This window comes from Symphalangus syndactylus, chromosome 4, assembly GCF_028878055.3.
Source record: "Symphalangus syndactylus isolate Jambi chromosome 4, NHGRI_mSymSyn1-v2.1_pri, whole genome shotgun sequence".
Lineage (NCBI taxonomy): Eukaryota > Metazoa > Chordata > Mammalia > Primates > Hylobatidae > Symphalangus > Symphalangus syndactylus.
In genome coordinates this window covers 53,650,098-53,667,466 of record NC_072426.2, presented here as the reverse complement: position 1 = coordinate 53,667,466, position 17,369 = coordinate 53,650,098, and the positions used below count along the sequence as shown (strand labels likewise).

At 38.6% G+C, this 17,369-nt stretch overlaps 1 protein-coding gene across 1 annotated transcript in view; it reads right to left on the bottom strand.

Moving 5' to 3' along the window:
- NDNF (neuron derived neurotrophic factor) overlaps nucleotides 1-17,369 on the bottom strand; it is a 35,601-nt gene that overhangs the window by 7,153 nt on the left and 11,079 nt on the right. Inside the window, exon 2 of the mRNA XM_055274692.2 lies at nucleotides 2,102-2,290. Coding sequence (XP_055130667.1) covers nucleotides 2,102-2,289 — 188 coding nt within the window. The 5' untranslated portion in view covers nucleotide 2,290. The remainder of the gene's footprint in view (nucleotides 1-2,101; nucleotides 2,291-17,369) is intronic.

The following is a 17,369-nucleotide window of genomic DNA, read 5'->3' as shown; positions in this document are numbered from 1 at the left end:
TGGATTAAGAAAATGTGGCACATATTCACCATGGAATACTATGCAGCCATAAAAAATGATGAGTTCATGTCCTTTGTAGGGACATGGATGAAACTGGAAAACATCATTCTCAGTAAACTATCGCAAGGACAAAAAACCAAACACCGCATGTTCTCACTCATAGGTGGGAATTGAACAATGAGAACTCATGGACACAGGAAGGGGAACATCACACTCTGGGGACTGTTGTGGGGTGGGGGGAGGGGGGAGGGACAGCAGTAGGAGATGTACCTAATGCTAAATGACGAGTTAATGGGTGCAGGAAATCAACATGGCACATGGATACATATGTAACAAACCTGCACATTGTGCACATGTACCCTAAAACCTAAAGTATAATAAAAAAAAAATGTGGCACATATACATCATGGAATACTATGCAGCCATAAAAAAGGATGAGTTCATGTTCTTTGCAGCGACATGGATGAAGCTGGAAACCATCATTCTCAGCAAGCTAACACGGAAACAGAAAACCAAACACCACATGATCTCACTCATAAGTGGGAGCTGAACAATAAGAACACATGGACACAGGGAGGGGAACACCACACATCGGGGCCTGTCAGTGGGTGGGGGGCTAGGGGAGGGATACTGCTAGGAGAAATACCTAATGTAGTTGATGGATTGATGGGTACAGCAAATCACCATGGCAGGTGTATATTTATGTAACAAACCTGCACATTCTGCACTTGTATCCCAGAACTTAAAATATAATTAAAAAAAAATTCTGGAAAAAAAAAAAAAAAAAAAAGAACATTTTCACAGCAACCTAGTTCTAAAGTGTATGTTTGGCTCTGGCAATATAACGCTGTATTCTACATTAGTGACTTTTATTCATAGCTTTACTATTTTGTCTTTTTATTTGTTTGTTTTGAGACAGTCTTGCACTCATACAATTAAGGAACTTTTCCCTAAAGCTGAAATCTAAAGCTCCGATAGGACTCTCAGCTGGAAATCACATAGTACATTTGCTTTTTTAGGAGATTCCTCTTGCTGCAGTTTTAAGGAATGATTTGGAGGTGGTGAAATTGGATGTATGGGAAACTACTGATTAATTCATCCAACAAACATTCCTTGAGACTTATTTCAATCTTTGAGACTAAAGAAAAAGCATCCCTGAAGAAATGACTTTAAATGTGAGTTGGGGCAAAGGAGTTCTTTTCAGGCAGAGAAAACCACATCCCATAGACGGTAGGGTGGGTAGGGTTCAGAAACTAGAGAAGTCCTTTGCGGTTTGAGCACAGAGAGTTAAATGGGTAGTGACAGGACTAGAGACAGGTGAGGTAGGCAGAGGCCCTGTCACTACAGAGGTTTGTGACTCATACTCACATTTAAAGTCATTTCTTCAGGGATGCTTTTTCCAACTCACTCTGGATCAGGTCCTCTTATGCATTCTCAGAACGTCCTATACTTTTTACTTTTGGGCACTTATTGTTACTTGTGACTATATAATTGTATTACTGTTTGATTCATGTCATTTTCCTCACAAGGGCCCTGTTAGGGTTCATTTGTCACGCCTTTGTATTCCTAGCAATTAGCACAGATTTCTGCATGTATGTACTTGATCAACATTTTAAAATAATTGAATTACTAAATGAGTAAATAAAACCTAAGAATCCTAACACCACACCTGTAGTCCCAGCTACTCGGGAGGCTGAGGCAGGAGAATGGCGTGAACCCAGGAGGCGGAGCTTGCAGTCAGCTGAGATTGTGCCACTGCACTCCAGCCTGGGCAATAGAGCGAGACTCCGTCTCAGGAAAAAAAATCAAAAGAAAGAAAGAAATATCCTCCTGTACTGAAAAGAAGAAAATAATCATTCCAAAATGTAAGAAATGCAAGCATTGCCTCCTCCACCCAAAAGGAGATGACAATCAGCAAGAATCAAACAGCCTCTATTTCATAATTAGAAGTTGCACTGCCATGTTCCCCCTTACTTACAGATCGGTAATGCCATTCACAGGTTGATTTGTAAATTACCTAAACTAAGTCTAAAGGTTACTCTCTTTTTTGGAGGCATCCTTTGTGAGCTTTTTAATAAAGAAAATACTGCAGGGAGAATACCTTTTAGGTGTATCTCTAAAGAGATAACTGCTAATTTCAGCTCCATCTGGAATTACTGACGAATCATGAAAAAATGCCTTGTCCCGGATCTGCATCTGAAAAAGTTCCTCATCCCGGGTGGGTAACTTCTGGGTCCTTGAGCTGAGTGGAAACAGGAGCCACAGCAGACACCAGTTGAGCAGCACCATCCTGAGGCAACAGAAATGACTACTTTATTAGTTCTGCAGGCAGACACTCAGGCAAGTCACAGACTTTTTAAGGGTTAACACTATTTTAGCTTTGATGGAAATTTAGGGACGCATCATGTATTTTGGATACATACACATGATCTTGAAGGCAACTTTACTATATTTTTTCTTCAAACATTTTCACGATGTTGAGAATAAATTCACTAGAATTTCAGACATTAGAAAGATTTTGAAATGAAAAGACTCTTGCTACATTAACTTCTCTGGGTATTCAGAGAGAAAATCCACACTTCATTACAGCAGAAGCCTATTTGGACATTGTAGATAACACTATATCAATGTCTCAAAGCTTGCATGAAAATAATCTCTTAAGGTCAGTTCTTTGAACTATTATAAAAGTTATACCAATGGTTGGTTGGTATCATTGCTCAGCAGTCAACTTGCTAATTGCTGATACGGTTGAACTATTACATTCAACATAAATCACAGAGACTCATTGAGAACCAGAAAATTATCACTGCTCAATTATTTTTATTCTTCCCTAAAATCTGACTAGGGATTATACATATATAACTCTCTATATAGTATTACGCTTTTTCCAAGATTAAATTTTCATAAGTCAGGGATTTTTATAAATCATAAAGTTCATCTTCTTCACAGATTAAGCAATTTGTCCAGAATCACAAGATGAGTTATTTGTTGATGTCTAGTTGTTACTGGGTACCAGAGTCTTCAACACAACGTTGACATATACATCTTTATCATTTTAGAAAATGGGCTTGAACCTCCACTCACACATCAAGCCAGAAAGGTGTATATTTAGAACATTTGTCTTAACCTCCAGCAGCGTACTTTCACTGAGTTACATTTTGGCATTTGTCACTGACTTCCATCAAAGATCCTCTAAGGAATGATGGATCATTCTCCACTGCACATTGCTGTAGGGGTGTTGTCAAAGACACTGTCTTCCACATGTCTTGGTGTTCCCAACAGGAAGCCCCAGGTAGGCAAGTTCCTTGACATGACAGGTCTCATGAAAAAACTTTGCTTCCTCTGACCATTTGGTACATTTTTTTTTCTCACAGAAAGAAATATGTAAAGAATTGTTTTCCTTTACCTCTTTGACTTAACATACATCAGGGAATTAAAGCATTAGAGAAGTATAGTGTTTTTACGTTGAGGTACTTTAAATAGCAAATATTTGTGACAATTCAAGATGAAGTGAATGCCAGTTTTATTTTTAAATAGACATTACTATAAACAACCTCTACTTAAAACATCACTTGATTTTAATTTTATCTTTCTTTGAATGCTATCAAAAATAGATTCAGATCACAAAAATACATAGTTTGAAAGAAATAAGCATTCTCTTTTTTACAATGTGGACATGAGAGTTGGATTTTTCACAACGAGCTTGTGCAAAAAGCATTTTACTTTTTTCCAAATATTCTTTTCTGCTCTGTGTTCTGCAGTTTTCCATACAAAATATCTGCAGTGATTTGGAGCTATTATGTGCAAAGCGCAATTCTAAGTTCACGAGTTGCATTACTACTTTTAGTCCTCACAGTAAGCCTGTGAAGTAGCTGCTATCCTACGCAAAAATAAAACTCCATTATGTAAGCAGAGAAAGGATACAGATACAGGTGGATCTGACTGCAGAGCCCAATGTTCATCCTCTGTAATATCTCTCCAGAAAGCCATAATAATTTATTATGAGGCTTTTCTTTCCCACTCTTATTTCTTAATTGTATTGCAAGTGTAAGAAAATTCAACTGAGAGCTAAGAAACTTGATGTTTAGTTTCAGTTCCTAACTAGATGTGTGATCTTAGGCAATTCACCTAGCCACTCCGGACCTCAGTTTTCTGAAGAGTTTGGATGGGTGATCTCTAATGAGCAATGCTTCTGTGACTGAAATAAACTTTTCTTCCTAACAAGCTGGCAGTTTAAGAATAAGACCAGGCCTTCTTAAGTTGCATGAAGTAATCTCTCCCTCAGATATCCAGATGATTGTCAAGGAGAAACCCAAAAGAACTTGGGGATGTCAGGGGGAGCTCATGAGAGTTGCTAACAGTAGACAAGGGCTATGTTTGCAAAAGATGGCTGGATGGATCAAAACCAAGACTAGGTTGATCTAATCTAACCAAGCAAGGACATGGTGGACTGACCTGAATGGGACCTCCCTCACCGCTCTGTGTCCCTCGCCTCTGCTCCTCTTTTGTTTAGAGCTAGCAGAAACTGAAAATCCAAATGGCATTTGCTATGCTGCCTCTGTTTAGAAATACCATAGACATGCCACATACAATTCTACCAGTTTATTTCTCTTTGTAGTACCATCCCCAAAACTTGCCTTGTGAGAACAGATGAGGCCAACTAAAGAAAATCTCTTTAGAAATAGCTAGAATTTCGCTTTCTGTACTTGTTAGAAACTTATAGCAAACATGCTATCAGAGCACTTGAAAGCGAGATACACAGGCATATTTGCCTCAGAGCCACTGAAGGCTTACCTCCTTAGGCCCCATATTTGCCCACAAAGCTGCCAACCGCAGTGCCACAGTATGACTTAGCAGGACAAGCTGCCTAAGGACCCAGGGTATCTGGGATATTTAGGTCAGCCAGAGTTGGAAAAATAGTGTCAATTGATAGGAAACTTCCCTGCATCCTCAATTGCCCCAGGAAAGAACTCTCTTTTTATTAAATCAGATACTTACAAAAAATGAATTATGGCTGGGCACAGTGGCTCACACTTGTAATCCCAGCACTTTGGGAGGCCAAGGCGAGTGGATCACGAGGTCAGGAGTTTGAGACCAGCCTGGCCAACACGGCAAAACCCCGTCTCTACTAAAAATACAAAAATTAGCTACATGTGGTGGTGGGTGCCTGTAATCCCAGCTACTTGGGAGGCTGATGCAGGAGAATCGCTTGAACCCAGGCAGCGGAGGTCGTAGTGAGCCAAGATCACACCACTGCACTCCAGCATGGGCGACAGAGCCTCCGTCTCAAAAAAAGAAAAAAATTCTAAGATAAAAACAATATAATAAATTTTGTTGTATACATGCCACATGCCAGGCATTCTTCTAAGTTCTTTAAATATATTATTTCATCTAATGCTAGCAACAACATTATAATGTAGGCATTATTCTTTTTTCTCACTTTAAAAATGATCAAAGTGAGACTTAGATAAGTAAGGTCATACAGTAAATACTATCTGATGTAAAAAATATGAACTATTTATTATAGGTGGCTTAAAATATGGTAAATCTGATTATTATATATTCTCCAGTTCAGCTACTTAACAAATTAATATTAGTAAACAAATTCAAGTTATAGGATTATGCAGAGTAGGTGTTGGGAGGCAATTCTCCATGGGTCTCTGTGTTTGCTTTTGCAAGTACTTGGGAGCAGATGTACTGACTGCTTTTGTTCCACATTATCTTTTCAAGGATATTTGTATAGTGAGCAGTCTTGGCAGATAAAGCCTCTGGAGCAAAGAGCAGGCATGGCTACCACCCATTATAAAAGATTTCAGGTCCCTAAATTCAGGGATCCTCTCCTGTAATAAAATCCAGACACGGCCTCGTGCCCTCTGGCCCTCTTTGCATCATCCTTTGGGAAGTGGGGGTCAGCGAGCCAGTGGAACAAAATAATGATACTCTGCCTGAGTAATACATTGCTCTGAGTAATAAAGTCCTTTATCTCTGGCCCAGGAGTATCTTGCCTTCTTCTAGCATCCATGAAACTATGACAGACTAATTTATTAGCTTGCAAGTGGGCTAAAATCTCAAGTCTTTCATAGTTTTTGACAATAAGCTTCTATTTATTAAACTATTTTACTGGTTTACCTACTTTATTGGCTCAGGTAGATATTTTTATTTAGACGATCACCAATAGATAACGGACTGAAACTTTATCTTTTGCTTTATCAAAAACATCATATTTCCCAAACTAAAATTCCATCAGGCCACATTTTTTGTTTCTGAAACAGTTTTAACCATCTTAATTGCTATGCCAATTATGGGCAAAGCACACTTTTCAAAAAAGTTTCAAAATTAGTATGCACCCCAAACACAGGAATTTATATTCTGTCAGATTCTGTGTCTATAAATATTATCTAATAACATGCAACTACTGTTGGTGAAAAACTTAAATATTAGGGAGCATTGATGGCTTGTTCAATTTGGTCAGGTTACGGGCAGAAGTTAAAATGTATTTACAAGAAGCACAGAATATAGCTAATCAAAAAATGACTGTGTAGATACATGGTATATATTTTTACAACTTACATTTACTGATAAAAAATTGAAGCTTTACATAGATATTATTTAAACGGTGGTTTTAAGATTTTACACATTTTCCCCTAACAATAAAATGTTCTGTCTCAGATATATAGTTTAAGAATTAGTCATTGAGAATAAACAAATGAAAATTCATTCTTGTTAAGCATAAGCCTTAAATTGCTTTATAAGAACAGACTTTTTTTCTAAGATTACAAAAGTGCCCTCTAATGGCATAACTTTTCCTCTCATTTCTTTTTGTTACTTCTAGGTAGGCAGAGCTTATCTAGATTTAAACTTTACATTAAATAACATCAGTCAGAGTTTCACTTTAAGCACTATTTCTTTTTCATGGCCATCTGGTGGATGATGTAGGAAATGTGTTTGCACAGCAACAAATCTTGCTATCTTTCTACAATTGAGGCTTTAGTTCAAACATAAGTTGAAAGTTGCTAGGATAATTCCAAATATTTTTATTTTGCTAGGCAGATCAACTTGGTTGCACGGTATCCACAACCCAGAAGAACTTGGTGGTGTTACTCTGTTACTGAAAAAATTGACTTTGTTTCAATTGAAAAGTTCTAATGAATAAAAGATACAGATGCAATCTATAATTCTGCTATTTTTGTGTTGTCAAAGGCCTTCTTCATATTTGGCACAAGTCCTCAGATCCTGCTAAAACTGAGGTGAGAAAATAAAAATGACCTAATAATTTGATACAACTCAATCTTTAGAAAATGGATTATTGGTGATATGAGATTTTTCTTTGGAATGCCAATATCCTACAGGGGAAATAAAATTGTCCAAAGGTTAACCATATAGTCTATACTTACAAAGGTAGAGATGGGTTTGGATAATCCAAAGTAAATAACTAGTTTATATGGTGTATGAATATACACACACATATTTTTAGATCAAAATGTGGAACATTATGAGTTCAATCAGCTGATATTGGAGTTAAGGCAAATGAGTAGTAGTCCCCAAAGAGGAAACTTTTAAATATAAAAATGGAACATCTGCTGCCCACTTTCTGGTGAGCAGGTAAATACTATACAACCCAAGAGATATGGAGAAGGGATTCTTTCTAATGTTCTAGGACTATGGTGATGGGAACTTGCTTCTCCCCTTCATCTCCTCCAGTTTTAAAGAAAATGTCGTGAATAGATTTAAAGCGTTTTTATTGTTCTGTAAGGAGTAGGGAGTGGAGCAAATGATGGATAATTGAACATGTACAAACAATTCTAAGCCTTTCTTTAGCATTAATTTAAACTTCATATTCTATGGAACTTTTAGATAAAATAAACTGTCCAACTGACCTGGCATATCCTTTTCCCACAAACCTGTGGAAATGCTTATGAATTATAAAATGGTCAATGGCAAGTATTGTAAAAATTTAAAGGGAGTTTGAGTAATTCATTGTATCAAGTAAATACCCAGAATTACCTCTATCATCACAAAAAAGAACAACATACCCTAAAAAATTTCAACTTGCCCCAGAATGTCTATAGCAGTTCCACTGCTGTCATTTTGCAAAATTTATCTGCAATTACATAAGATCAACTAGTCAATTTACCCATCGGCTTAAACCACTGGTTCAGTTAGTTAACATTTATTATTTGAAATTCTATGAACAGTGATAAGAAATAAATCTGGCTAATTTTTTTTCTTAAAAATCTACTAAATGGTTTTACCACATAAAACAATTAAGACTCTTAAGAGTACACTCTTATTTCAACCACTAGAAAGCTTGTCTTTAATATTTATAGACTGCTATGTGGCTATATTATCTGAGCAATTCAAACAATTGCAAATCTGGTAGATAGAAAGTTCTTTTGGGCTTTCATGTAGAGGTCCAAGGCTTTCAAAATAGAAGACGTGATACAAATTAAGGCACTGTGACCTTTCTCATCACTGTAGCTTCCTCTGAACAGCAGCCAACAGCTTTACCTACCTGTGATAATATGATAAAAACAAATTCCTCCATCCCTCTATCACCAAGAAGTTGTTTGCAGAAATGTATAAAGGTAGTTGTCAAAAATGTCAAGCCCTTACACACTTTACATATTATAAAATTTAAGATCAGATTCATCAGTATAAATATAACATAAAGTATAAAATTTGAAAAAATATATAGTATCACTGAGATTCGCTTAAAAATTATCTAATGTGCCTCATCATGTGCAGGCCACGAGGTTGAAATACATTTACAATAACAAAAAACGATGGGCATTCTGATTTACTTGAAGCAAATGTGTCGAGAATAAATGGAATCTAATGTTTAATTAAAGAGAGTGGAAAGTGCGTGATTATAATTTAGCGAGAATAATTGCAAGGAATGGTCTGCCACAGAGATTTCTGTTATTTTCTTTTCTTTTCTAAGTGCAAATATTTAGTCTTTTAAATTTCTATTTTTAAACTCAAGGGCATTTGTTTTTGTTTGAATCATCCATGTCACATTTGATAATAAATCTGAAGCATTTGGTCTAGGTGTAAGAAAAATATATACAGCTTTGGTTAGGGGAAGAGCCGTGTGTCTGCCATGACTTGCTGGGCAGTAAGCGAAGGGGACTGCACACTTTAGTACTGAATGTCCACCATGTGCCAGTGTGGATGTACAGATTCCTTCAAGGCAAAAATGCAGCAATCAAAAGTTGAATTCCCAAAAGGTGTTTTATTTTGTTTTCTTTTGCAAACAATGAAAATGTCTGAAGTTAGTTGCTCTTAAAAATCCAAATCTGTTAAAAATTTGAAGGAAATACAGCATATTATAGGCTGACATTTCCATACTTGAAAAGGGAGAAATAAAGCAGATGGAAGTAAAGGATTCCTGGTCTGCCCTGACGAGTGGTCTCTGGCACATGCTAGGTGAGCTCTCACTCTGCAATAACGTGCCAACTTCTACCCAGCCCAACGAAGTACAGCCGACATTATGTGCAGAACTTGTGCACTAAAGCTCTCTAAATGCAGGCTGTCAGTACACAGTGGCATGATTATTAAGGGTTTTAGAGTTCATTATGTCAGTAATCTACAGATTAGGGACCTGCACATGCATTTCAACTGCAGTGATTCCAGCTTCCCTTAGCACTTCTCTAAATGACTGCCAACTTTCCTTCTGGAAGGAAATTAAATTAATATAAAAAAGCAATGTGAAATTAAAACATGCCAAGGATTCGAATAAAGTTTCCATTCTGTCATGCACTCCCTCTGAGTCTCATGATGCAGAGTTCCTAACAGGGATAACGTTAGGGCATTCTAATTTAAAAGATGGTCAAGCCTACACAATCAGAATTACTTCAAAGAGGATCAGATTTTAAAGTAAGTAATCTTGTATTCCCATCAATATTAATGCCAATGAGAAGAATAATGAATAATAGAACTGGCCGAAATAAATGTCTCATAGATAGGAGTAGTCTGTAATTCAGGAAGCCAGACTCATTTTAATAAAGAAAGGAGCAGAACTCTTAAAATGTGTCAGATGGTGGTTAGAAGATATGACAAAGTTCAAAAGCAGTGTATGGGAGAATGCAAAGAAAAGTTGGAACAAAATACTAAATACCTTCTTCCTATCAAAATGTCCTCTATATGTGAAACTGAGATAGCTGGGATAACTTCCACTGTCTTAGGTGATGCTAATGATTCTTAGAATAATGAAAGCCCCAAAGGAAGGAATAATATGCTTGGTTGCTTTTCTTGCTTTTGTTTGGCAACTAAGCCTTATTTCCTGTTGATCTGCAACAAAATGAAAATGACTTCCTGTGCAACATTCCCCAAAGCAGTTTACAACCTGCGTACCTCATTCTCTACTGAAATTTAGCTAGGATGGAGCATGGCAGCATGCCAGTAGCATTCAGCAACAGCACACATCAGCCTGGAAGCTGAGGCATGAATTGTTGTTGTCAATAAAAAAATATTGAGTCACTGCAGTGTGCAGCACCATAAAAATTTGATTTTTTATAGCCATTTATCCAAGAAGTTAACTCTTCAGTAAGTCACTCCATGGATTTCTTAGGATACCAAAACCTAAATATGGCCAAAAGAGCAAAAATGAAGAGAATAAGAGTTTGTCAAGTATCGATGTCATACTCCAAACTCAACTGGGTACTGTGAGGTCTGAAAAAATATATATCTTAGGAACTTAGAATCTATTTATGGGGCAAAATGTACCTGTCCAGCCAACAGAGTCCAATGTCAGCATTTCCACTCATTCATTATTTTTTTAACTCAATATCTATATAATACGTTTTTGCTACATGCCAGGTACTCTTCTAGGAACAGTGGTGACCTCAGGAAGTGAGTGTTCTAGTGGGAGTGACAGGCAGCACATAAACAGATACACAAGAAAACACTATTGCTGCTAGCTATGCTAAAAATTAAAATAGGCTTCTGTGAAAGTGTGGTGATGGGCATTTTAGATTGAGTATTTAGAGAAGTTTTCCTCGAGGAGATGACATTTATGCTGTCATCTGAATGACAAGAGGAAGCCAATGAAGCAAATCAATGTCAGGAGAAAAAGCATTCTGGGCCGAGAAATAGCTGGTGCAAAGGCACTGAGGTTGCACTAAGCTTGAGGTATTGACAAAAGGAAAGGACAACAGTGTGGAACAGAGTGAGTGAGGGAAGAATGGAAGACCAAGTGCTGATCACATAGAGATTTACATCAATATTAAGGGGTTTGGATGCTGTTCTAAGTTTGTTGGAAAGGCCTCCATCGCCAGCTTTTTTGAGACAGAGTCTTGCTCTGTTGCCAAGGCTGGAGTGCAGTGGTGCAATCATGGCTCACTGCAACCTCTACCTCCTGAGCTCAAGAGATCCTTCCGCCTCAGCCTTCTGAGTAGCTGGGACTACAGGTGTGTGCCACCTTACTCAGCCAGTTTTTATTTTTTTTATTTTTGTATAGAAGGGATCTTGCCATGTTGCCCAGGTTGGTCTCAAACCCCTGGGCTCAGGTGATCCTTCCGTCTTGGCCTCCCAAAGTGCTAGGATTACAGGCATGAGTGGAAAGCTCTTCAAGCATGGAAAGGCCATGAAGTGATCCAAGCTTTTTAAGGAATAACCCTGTCTATTGTGTAGAAAATGGATTTCAGAGAAGTGGTAGTTTTAAAAGCAGAAAACAACTTCATCTTTGTGAAACAAAAAGATCAGATGAAGGCTACTGCAGTTGTCCATGATAGAGATGGTGGTTTTTTCAACTTTGTAGAGGAGATGAGGAATAATGGAAAAATTGGGGATATGCTTTGCAGTTGGATTGCCAGAATGTGCAGGTAAGTTGGAGGAAGGAAATGAGGACAAAAGAGGAATAAAAAATAACACATCGATTATAGGAATGTGCATATGATAAAATGACAAACAGAAAGTACTGCAAAGGTGGAAGAAATGAGAGAAATAAGTTAGTCAAGCAGAATTTTCAGGTGGCATCAAATAGCCTGAATAGCTGTCTATCTTAGATGCAGTTTTAAAAACTGGTTATTATATTTAAGAAGGTATTAGAAGAGAGGAGAAAAAGAGGAAGGCATTCTCTTTAAATGATGAGAAACATAAATGAGGAAAGGCTACAGTGGAAATGAGGAGGAAATGTGGCTAAAAAAATAAAAAGACTGATTTCAATTATCATGGTGGGAAATGGGATCTGCCAGATACATGGATGGTTGAAGAGACATATTAGAGAAAGGCAATACACACACATGCACACACCCGCCCCCCAGAAGTTGCTTCTTTGAACTTAAATTTTAAATGAAGGGATGCATATTATTTGAGGCCAACCCATTTGTTAAAAGTACCCAGAGGAGAAAGAAGTCCAAAGGCATATTTTCGTCCTGGAAAGTGGTTGTTACGGTAAATGAGAAGGAAACAGAATTAAGAAAGACAGATACAGAAGGTACGACGAAAATCTGACAAGAAAATATTACTATTTGGTATATGTGACCAGACTTCTTCATAAACTATATCCAGACAGATAGGCTAAATAAAACCTGTGAACCTTCCTACAAACTCACACCTGCCAAATACCATATAACTTATGCTACTGGGCACTTACTTGGAAAGAAGCACCATCCCTGGAGGAATTCTAAAGGCAATGGAATAATCCAGAATGTAGCGAACTACACAGGCACCAGCAGGGAAGTGGCAGATGGTGAGCTCACTGAAGAAAAGACCAGGAGGGAATTGACTACAGTCACTGAGACAGTTGAGAAAACCAGGCTAGAGAGAGTAAGGAAGTGACTGGCCGCGTCTTTAGGATGGACACCAAGCTTTGACGTATAATACTCTACAGGGCAGGTCAGCAATCTTTTCATACATTTTGCAATACACATGTTAAATGCTCACTAAATACTGATGGATCAAATCGAACCATCACTATCTCTTCTGAATTGAGATAACTACTGGTTTTGTTTGCTAATAACAGCAAGGATAAAACTGAAATACTAAAACAGAATACTACAGCAAGAAAAAAAGATTCTAAAAAGCTATCAATCATTTCATTCAGGCACGACCTTGAATTTTTGTATATTTTCCATCTGTCTCAGGCCATATGTACTATCTTCTTAAAGGATCTTAAACATTCAAAAGGTTTTTCTAGTTCTACTCACCATATTAACAAGACAAGGTACTTAACATGATTCAAGTTCAAAGATGTTTTTGTTCTTATAACAAACCTGGTTTTAAAAACTGCCTGGGTGATTCAACTGGCGATGTCTATTAAACACATGGGTTGCATCCTCCCTAAAGTTTCCATCAAAGAAATCTTTTATAACCCAGCTTCCAGTGATGTAGTAAGCGATACCCACCAATAAGGCACTGACAACAGAAAAGAGCAAGTGTGGTGGGATTATGGAATGGGTAATTCCACAAATATGTGTAGGGCATTTACTGTGTACTAGGCACTGCCTGATGTGCTGCGAATGAGGCAGCGAACAAGATGTGTGAAGATCTTGAGCTCGTAGAGCTTATACTCAGTGGAAAGAGGGATGAAAAACAAGTAAAGAACAAAGTATAATTAATATAATGATCCCAGAGAGCACTGTGAAGAAAATGATACAGGCAAATGGACTAGAGAGGACCTGTAGAGAGGTGAAGGCTGGGGAAGAAGGGGCCCTTCTAGGCTAAGTAGTCAAGAAACCCTCTCTGAAGAACGAACATTTCAGCAAGGGCTCACATGAAGAGTAAGCCATACAGAGTCACGGGATTTTGGAACCAGAAGGGACTTTTAACAGATGAGAATACTGAGGAAGAGACAGCAGAAAGACAAACACTCATCTCCCCGGCTTCGCACCTGGGAACCTGCCTCATCTGAGTTAGCTACAACCATCAGCCACTAAGAGGGACACGCTGCCAAGCCACGGGGACTGGAAGACAGGCACTGGCTCACCAAGACCCGGCAGTCAGGTCAGGTGAGGAATAACTCGCCAGTGTTAAACGCAGGGAGGACACCAGATGCTCTGACGTCCATTATCAGATGAGACGGATTAGAGGCTCTCCGGCTCGCCCAGCCAGTCCCCGTTGTCAGCACGGTTTTAGGGAAAGGAGCTTGGAGCTCAGCAACATAAACGCATATCTGACAAAGCCATTCCACTGAAGGAAGCAGTTTGAAAGGTAGGAAGTGTTCCTACAGAGGGAGGATGTTTCCTGACTTTCCGGAGTGAGATACCCAAAACGGAGCGCTATAAAATCTCCGGGGAAATTCTTAATAGGATCGCGACAGTGTGGTATTCACTTAGACGGCTTGTTATCTCAGCTCTCCCTGTACACTGTCAATAAGTCAACCAGTGTTTATCAAGTGCCTACTGCAAGTCCCCTGGGAACCTCAGAGGCCAATAAGGTGGAATTACAGTCCTCTGGTGAAACCAAAGACTTTGTTTCTTACGTTACTTTCTCGTCTCACTTGAATTATAGTTATTTTTATATTTTTCTTGTCCCCATAAAAAAGCTCTTCATGGGGCTTATATAACACAAGTTTATGAACAAAAATTACTTTTTACTCCCCTTTAAATTCCCTCCATAGCTGTTTTTAGTTTTCTTGTGTAAAGTAGGCATTAGATAAATATTTGCTGAATTACACTGTTTTCAAGAAGCTAACAGCAGACAGCAGAGCAATCTGAAATATCTCCCATCAGAAAGATTCCTAAGATTTCTGTATTGTGCAAAGAAGTTAGGGGCGGCTGCTTACCAAACCCTCAGGGCTAATTGTTAGCTTCAACTTCGTTCTCCTTCTGAAGCCCAGGCACCTAACCCTCAAGAGTGTAAAATAACTCAGCGGACACCTCTGCAAGCCAGACTTGAGAGTCAGGCTTGAATTTGAATCTGGGCTCCACTCCTTCCTCTGCTAGAATGCTTCCATGCCACTGTGACTGTGGGCAGATGATGCAACTGCTCCGAGCCTCGGTTTCCATGTTTGTTGACTGAAGTGAACAGTAGGTCCTGAGGAGGTGGCTGAAGGCTAAACGAAGATGCTGCATGAAAATCAGGACATGCCAGTGCAGCAGCGCGATCTTTCCAATTACGAAACTAGGGACTTCCATACTATCTGACCTTTCAATCCCCATGTCCTATTAATCCTCAAATCCTGCCACTCTACTTGCTGCGTATTCTCCCAAATTTGTTCTCTTTTCTATCCAAACTGCCAGTGCCTCAAATTATCCACTTATTGCGTCTCACCTAACTGCTCTCATACCCATTTCCAACATCTCATTCATTTTCTACAGTACTGACATTGGCATCTTTACAAACAAAAATCTGTTTCACTCTTTGAAAAAATTAAAAGTCAGATGGCTTCCCATTCCCCAGAGGATGAAGTCTCTGGCCCATGAGGTCCTTCACTCTCAAGCCCTGCACTCTGCCACACTCATTTCCTACAAGCTCCTCACCCTCTGCTTCATATTCCCAGCAAGTGCCTCTAGTCTGGGCACAGGCCACTCCTTTTGCTAGGATGCCTTTACTGCCTCTCTGGGTGGCAAATGTCTACTCATTCTTTAAAACTCAGTCCTCAACAATGACAGAGAAATTTGGCTGTGCACTTTTTTATGCTCATATTTCTATTGAAGACCATCTTAAATTGTTTGTACACATTCTGGAGTTTCCTAAGGGTAGAAAAGGAATCCTACGTATATCTAAAAGTACTATAACTGATAGTACTGACCACAGAGCCCAACATGAAGCAGATACTCATGACATTTTGAGGGTGCATAACGAATAAATGAAAAAGAACATTCAAGCTGACTATTGTTGCTGATGTATAGAATTTGTTTCGAGAGAATATAGGCTAAATCGCAAATAAAATATGAATGCTTTTGACAATTTTATGGGCGCTAGACTTACATATAATAGGTTATTGTGTGAAACCTAAGTAGTCTGGAAGCATATCTCTAATCTGTTGAAGGGGACATCATGGACATCCACTAGCATGGCTGCCATACAGTGATGGCATGTGCTGGATGGTCCAGGAGACTGGTGTAATTTTTCTGTCTTTAAGAACACAAAAATGTCCTGATAAGAACAAAAATAGCATATTACTCAGGAGGGCCTCTTTCCTCTGAAATCATGTAAATTTTGGTTTGGTTAGGATCTATTCTGATCTGAGCACAGGAATGGCATAGACGGGTGCTTCTCAAATCTTTATGTGCACAGAAATCGCTGTTTTCCTATTAAAATGCAGATTCAGGTTCAACAGTCAGGGGTAAGTCCTGAGAATGGTCCTTTCTAATGGGCTGCCAGGAGATGTTGATGCTGACAGTTCATGGACTGCACTTGAATAGCCAGGTGATGGGTGGGTCTGTCTCTTCCAATCTAGTGACTTTCATGTATTTTTATTTTGAAACTCCCAAACTATGAAGATCTATAATCTGGTAATAGCGGCAGTAGGATTTTCATCTCTAGGATTTTGATTGCTAGAACTTTCTGATCTGTAATTTTCATTGACTACCAAGTTTTAATATTTTAAACCTCTATTTAGGGAGAGGTATGAATGAAAGACATTGCCCATATCCTTTCTTTTTCTAAGAATTATTATTATATCCCTACTATTTCAGTTTTCTCTTTTCTTTACCTTCCTTCTTTAGCTTTTTTATTTTTTTAGTTTTGAGAAAGAGTCTTGCTCTGTCACCCAGGCTGGAGTGCAGTGGTGCAATTATGGCTCACTGCAGCCTTGACCTCCCAGGCTCCAGCAATCCTCCCACCTCAGCCACCTAAGTAGCTGTGACTACAGGCACGTGTCACCATGTCTAGCTAATTTTTTTAGTTTTTGTAGAGATGAGGCTTCGATTGGTTGCCCAGGCTGGTTTTGAACTCCTGGCCTCAAGTGACCCTCCTGCCTTGGCCTTCCAGAGTGTTGGGATTCCAGGTGTGAGCCACTGTGCCCAGACTACCTTTTTCACATTAAAAAAAAAAGTTTATTCCCCCAAGCAGTTTGTGTTTATCACAAAGCCCACTAATGGACCAGTGGACTATTGAGGAGATGGTGACAAGATTCAAAATTACACCAAAGTTTCTAGTTTGTTCATATACTTAATAGAGTTTGCAAAAACACTACTAATAAATAAAATGATATCAAGAAGAAACCATTTATTACTACTACAGAATAATAAATTGCATAGAATAAGAAAAAGTGATGCTTCATTCTGTGGGCCTAATCCCGTATTTACCCAAACATCTGATGGTCTGGAAGCTTCAACTCTCCCTCATCTTTACCCCCAAGGTCCCCAGCAGTTCTTTTGATGTGTCAGCACTAAAGCCTAAGTGTTTATACTATTAAAGGATGTGTGGTGGCCTCTAGTGCCAAACCACAAGACATAACCAAAATAGTAATTTTAAAAAAC